The following is a 6,871-nucleotide window of genomic DNA, read 5'->3' as shown; positions in this document are numbered from 1 at the left end:
ATTAGAAACCAGTCAATATAAATTGTAAGGGTATAAGCAACACAGACTGTAGAAACGTCTCACTGGACTTCAAGCATCTTGCAGTTTGTGCCTCTCTATCCCTCCTCCATACTCTGGGTCCTTGGTTTACAAATGAGATGCAAAAGTTTCCATAGTCTGTGTTGATTTGGGAAACCATGTCATCTGTTGATGTTGGTCCACTGTGCTTCAGGTCCAGGGTCAACACAGCCATCTACCGGGAGATTTTGGAGCACTTCATGCTTCCTTCCACATAAGAGCTTTATGGGGGATGCTGACTTCATTTTCCAGCAGGACATGGCACATACACATGCTGACAAGAGCACCAAAACCTGGTTCAATGACTGTGTGATTACTGTGCTTGATTGGTCAGCAAACTTGGCTGACCTGAACCCCTGAGAATCTATGGAACATTGGCAAGAGAAAGATGAAAGACATGAGACCGAACAATGTAGAAGAGCTGAAGACTGCTATTGAAGCATCCTGATCTTCCATAACACCTCAGCTGTCCCACAGGCCGATAGATTTCATGCCACACTGCATTGAGGCAGTAATTGCTGCAAAAGGGGTCAAACCAGATACTGACTACTGTTATTACTATGTACATAATTAATTGGGTTTGGCAATATATAAAATAAACCAACAATGCATGCTTACATGTATTAGAACACTGTTGCTTTAAGAGCTAGTACTACAGATAGCCAGAAGAGGGAGACAGAAGCGTGATTTGCTCTCTTGGCTACTGTCTGCTCTTTCTGTTTTGTCTTTGTGACTATGCTGTAGTAAGAACTGTGTGTTCAAATGATGGTTTTATGTATTTGTAAGCTGGACAAGTAAGCTTATAGTATTGTATATGTATTGAGATGTATTGACTGATTTAACTGTGTATGACTAGGACTGTTCTTGATTAAGATTTTTGCCAAAGTAAATAATATTTTATACACTTAATGTATTTGGATTGTATTACTGAATTATTACTCGTATCTCTAGGCTATCAGATGGATATCTCCTAATCCTCCATGTTTCATCTGTGTACATGTATCTTTGACTATTCAGAGATCACTCTGCTCACTCCTTAACATATACATATGCATGCTTATACTTTTCAGAGGCCCAATGTACAATCCTTGTTTTATTGATTGCATGTAATATTCCAATTTTCTGAGATAGTGGATTTGGGGTTTTCATGAACTGTACACCATAATCACCACAATTATGATAAATCATGGCTTGAACTATCTTGCTTTGCACGTAATGAGTTACTCTCATATATTAAGTTTCATTTTTTAAGTTGCATTACTGAAATAAATGAACTTTTGCACGATATTCCAATTTTTCGAGTTTACCTGTATAGGCTAAATGCTGGAATATTTTTAGCAGATGCTAGTTGATGTAATAAGATATCTATAAAGGAGAGATGATTATAATTATGCCATTAGTCAGAAAGACTCCATATATGCCCTTCAGTTGAATAAGAAAAGTCATTTTCTCAGAGATGCAAAATGACTGCTATTGGCACATTATGTCATTGACTTTCTGTCTGTATCCAGATGCTTTGTCTACAGATTGGCTCCTCTGGCTTTTAGAAAGAAAGAAGAAAGAGCATCAACTAATCACTGCATTTGAAGTCCACTGTATTGTCTTATGTGCTCACCACCTCCCATGCCAGTAAGCAAGCTGTTGTTTTCCTACTAAGTTTGCCTGAGCATGTGTCCTCTTTTCAGATAAAATCATAGCTCTCCCACTCAGCTGTTCTGATTGCATGAAGAGGAACCTGATTGCAATATTATTCTTCCATCAGCTACATAAAAGATTTAAAAATCTTTTCAGGAATCCTAAAGGGTTGGATGAGATTACATTTCAGTAGGGTGTAACTCATTTGAGTTCAGTAGCACATCTGATCCCAAAAGCTGCAAGACGACTTCAAGGCTTGATTAGAAAAAAGTGGGCTGTTGTACTTTATTTAGAAATTTGTAGAATGTAATACTTAGATTTTTTTTTCTTTCCTTCTGGTAGTTGGAGAAGTCCTTTCCTTCCGCCTTTAAGCCAAAGTAGATATGGCCTATGATCCATGAATTTTTCCTGTATTTCTTAAAACATTAATGGAGCTGTGGAGAAGTAAAATACCCAACATATTAAGGTTCTAAGAAGTGCCAGGTTAGGTGAAAAAAACTATGTTTATAACAAATAATGGAGTTAGAAGGGACCTTGGAAGGTCTTATAATCCAAGCCTTGCTCAAGTAGGAAACCCTGTATCATTTGAAACAAATGGCTGCCCAAACTCTTCATAAAAATCTCCAGTGCTGGAGCATTCACAATTTCTGGAGGCAAATCATTCCGCTGATTAATTGCTCTGTCAGGAAATTTCTCCTTAATTCTAAGTTAGTTCTCTCCTTGATTAGTTTCCATCCATTGCTTCTTTATTGGCCCTGAATTTTCATGAAGTGATCCCTGGTTGTAACCCCTGGATAAAAATTATGTAGCTGAATATAAAGAGAAGAAGTCTTGGTCTGTTATCCAGTTAGATAGGAATAGTGACATATTTTGCAAAACATCTGAAGGGAAACTAATTTTCTATTCAAGCCTATGGTTTCTGTATCATACTTCAGATAAAGTGTCTAATAAAGAAGAATATTTTTAGCTCAGTGTTGAAATGATAAGCCTTTGGTGTTCTATGAGTTTGGTTGTTTTCTTGCATACATTTCTTTAATTAACTAGGTAACATCATCAGACTAGAACTGATGTTAACCTTGTTTGGGTAATGAAACATTTGCAAGAAAACAGTCAAGTCCAGGGAGCACTAAGGACCCATCATTTGTGGATCTATAATATATCTCTCCCACTCCCTCTCCTTCTCTCCCTTCTGCCCTCTCCCCCCTCCTCTCTCTGACATTGTCTGCAGTGACATCATAAAGATTCTTCAAAGGAATAGAATTTCTTAGAATTTCCCAAGGGAACAAAAAGGAAGTAGGAAAAAATGGCAGTCTTAAGTAGTACTCAATTCCCCCACATCCGGGCTGACAAATTTAGAAGTCACTGTACTGATTATGTCCAGCTCGGTTTTATAACCTCTTGCATCTTTATTTTTGTGGGAGGTATCATTACGATCTTGATGGTCAGACTAATCTACTACATACTAAACAGGTGCTTCTTTAGATATCCCACTCGATTTCGGGTAAGTATGGTCTATAAAGCATAAAAAGAGAATTATTAGGATTATATACAGTATAGTTGAATATTGCACAGCTTACTGATGAAGTTAAAATCAAATAGAGGAAGTGGAATATCTTGGGCTTTTCTGAGAATTCTGATGTAGAATCAGTGCATTGATTGCATATTATGGGTGTTCATTGCTTATTTACAGTATTCACTAATTACCTATGGACTCTAATTACCTATAGAATACAAACTCTTCTTTATCATCATTTGAATTTCACCACATTTAGGAAGAGAAGTAGGATATAAACTATAAAATGATCGATTAGGGTATTTCCTAGTAACATTTAATTTTCTTTTTGGCAAATCGGTTTCTGATTTTGTTTTCTATTATAACACCCTCATAAGATAGTGGCATTTCAGTTGAGGGTGCTTTTTTTTTTTTAATTTTTTTTAATTAATTTGCATAGACAAACATAACAATCATAACATGTAACACTTAGTGGAGCTACAGTCGCTCCACTCATAATAGAAGTCGTCATTGTGTTAAAAAAGAAAAAAGGAAAAATCTTATTGTTATTTTACACCATCTATACGATATGTGAAAGTGTCAATTATAACATAGTAAATAAAAACACATCTAAAAATTTATAAAAACATATATGGAAATTCTTGAATTATGAATTAAATTCAACTAAAATAAATAAGAGAAGAAAAAAAGGATTTTACATTTATATTATAAATAATCACCATCTAATACAGTATAACTACTAGCTTCAGATATATTCAAAGTAATATAACAGCAAACTTATCTCTTTTTCTTTATTTCCCACCAAGTATATACCTTTTGCAAAACATCATAAAATTCTGTTTCTTCTTGATTATTTAACCATCTCTTCATCATGTCGAGCTCAGCACATTCTAGGACTGTCTTAAGTATATCTGTTTCTTTTGGAATCTCAGTTTCCTTCCATTTTTGAGCAAAAGCTATTCTAGCTGCTACTAATATATGAACTATTAAATAATATATATCTTTTTTATATTTATTATTTGATATACCTAATAATAAAAATTCTGGTGTTTTCTTAATTTCTTGCTGCATTATTTCTCTTAACCATTTTGCTATTAGGTTCCAATATTCTTTTGCTTTTGAGCATGTCCACCAGGTATGGTAATAAGTACCTATTTCTATTTTGCATTTCCAACAGTTAGGTGACTTAGCTTGGAATATTTTTGAAATTCTATTTGGCAGCAGGTGCCATCTGTAAAACATCTTAATTTGATTTTCTTTAAAGGAAGTTGACTTCGTTATTTTCCAATTATATGTCCATAACTTTTCCCAAGTATTTAGGTCTATCTCTTTGTTTAAATTTCTACACCAACTAATCTTGTTATCCTTTAATATCCATTCTATATTTTTGCAGTTAATTAAGAATTTATATGTTTTTCCAATCAGTTTTCTTTTATTTGTTATTAACAATTTATCTAAAATATTGTTATCCTTTCTAAGTATATATGTTATTTTGTCTTTGTAAAACCTAGACTTAATCAGCGCATATTGCCACCAATCTATAGCAAATCCTGTCTCCAACAGATCCTGATTTGTTTTTAAATTCCACTGATTATCTACTAGGTCCTTATCCACTGATTATCTACTAGGTAACTCTTGTATTAGGTTTGGCTTATGGCCTCGATCGGAGATATCCATTCTGGCAGAAGTAAAAAGTAATCTTTCTTTATATCAATCCAAACATCTATAAGTGCCTTTCTGATTATATGTCTCTTAAAGTAGGAATGCGTTTTATACTTTTCATACCATATAAAAGCATGCCATCCCAACATTAAATCGTGGCCGCCTAGATTTAATAATCTTCTGTTTTGTAAAGTAAGCCACTTTTTAGTCCAAGTTAAGGTTGCAGCTTGATAATATAGCTTCCAATTTGGGAAGGCAAGGCCTCCTCTTTCTTTTATATCTTCTAATGCACACTGCTTTATTCTAGGTTTTTTACCTTGCCATATAAATTTTTTTGTTATTCTCATTAATTCTTTAAAAAATTCTTTTCCTGGGTTTATCGGGATTACTTGAAATAAGAACAGAACTTTAGATAAAATGTTCATCTTGATTGTGGAAATTCTACCTAACAATGATAATTGCAAGTTATTCCAAGTTGCTAAGTCATTTTTAATTTGTTTTAAAAGTTTGATATAATTGTCCTCTTTTAATGACATGGATTTTGCTGTTATCCAAATACCTAAATATTTTACTTTCTTGGTTATTTTCATATTTGATTTTGTTTCTAATTGTTTTATCTGGGAATCTGTCATGTTTTTAGTTAATATTTGTGTCTTGTTTTTATTAATTTTCAAGCCGGCTATTCTCCCATATTCTTCTAATAAATCTATTAACTTTGAAATAGGGATTATTGGGTCTTCTAAAATGAAGACGATGTCGTTGAGGGTGCTTTTTAAGGGGTTTTCTGTCCCTTCCTTTCCAGATGCCATACTTCATGGTTCATTATTCACTGGAAGTTTTTATGAAGAGATTGGATAATCATTTGTCTGAAATGGTATAGGTTTCTTGTCGGAGCAGATATTTGGACTAGAAGACCTCCAAGGTCCCTTCCACCTCTGGTATTCTGTTGTAATCCTAAAATAATCAATGGAAAGGAGTAGTATTGAGATTGAATTTTGTTTGTGCGGTAGCCAAAATCTGTTTGATAGCAATTCCAGAATAAATGTTTGGACCTGCACCATATAAGAGGCACGCAGAAGGCAATTAACTGATGTCCTTATTTTAATGTAGACAAGCAGTGTAAAATCTTAACATTTATTTTTATTTTGATAGTCATTTACCAATACGACGACATTGCTGAGTTTCTGGAATGGAAAGTTGCAAGACAGGGTGGTAATGATGATCTCAGCTCAGACATCTATGGGCCGTATTCTGGTGAGTTATTTTAAGGGTGGTTAAAATATTGTAGGTGAACATTTGTTAATTATACTTAAGAATATTTTCATGATTATTTCAGTATTTGATGATTAGGCACAAGAGTCAATGCTTAGGTTACTAAAATAGAATTTACCATGCACAGGAGTCAGGCATCAGTAAGTCTAAAGATATCCCAAGATTTATAAAAATGCAGGAAGAAAAGTGGTACCAAACCCTGCAAGAGAAGATTTCATTTAAAATGAAATGGTGTCATGGAAAAAATAAATGACTGATAAGATTATTGCTTTGGTGTTACTACAACAGGTTTAATAGTACCTTACACACTAAAAAGAAACACAAAAAAGCTGCAGGCAGTGGGAAAGTCTACATTATTGATAATCATTATATATTGCGAATTTATTCATGAATATTTTTATCATATAGTGGAATCCAAGTGAAACAATGAACACAAACAATGAAAGGGAGGGTGACTATGTATTTACTATAATTACATGTGAAATATTTGATATGAATGTAAATTCAAATCAAATTGAATTCAACTCTGGATGTATTCATGGATATGGACATTATGGGGTTGTTGGTTTTTTTAAAAAAATAGGACAAAAATCTGTCTGCCTTCATCCAGGATATTCCAATTTCCTAATTTAGCAATTCCTTAGTTTCCATCCAAATGTTAACCATATTTCACTTTGCTTTGCTCTTAAATCAGCTTAACGATAGAAATGTATAAAATAAAGAGCTAGGATA

At 33.7% G+C, this 6,871-nt stretch overlaps 1 protein-coding gene across 1 annotated transcript in view; it reads left to right on the top strand.

Moving 5' to 3' along the window:
* Positions 1 to 2,995: 2,995 nt before the first annotated feature.
* KCNU1 (potassium calcium-activated channel subfamily U member 1) overlaps positions 2,996 to 6,871 on the top strand; it is a 194,718-nt gene continuing 190,842 nt past the window's right edge. The window contains 2 exon segments of the mRNA XM_070765628.1: positions 2,996 to 3,193; positions 6,020 to 6,121. Coding sequence (XP_070621729.1) covers positions 2,996 to 3,193; positions 6,020 to 6,121 — 300 coding nt within the window.

This window comes from Erythrolamprus reginae, chromosome 12 (assembly GCF_031021105.1).
Source record: "Erythrolamprus reginae isolate rEryReg1 chromosome 12, rEryReg1.hap1, whole genome shotgun sequence".
Taxonomy (NCBI): Eukaryota; Metazoa; Chordata; class Lepidosauria; order Squamata; family Dipsadidae; genus Erythrolamprus; species Erythrolamprus reginae.
This window is presented reverse-complemented; position numbering and strand designations above follow the sequence as displayed.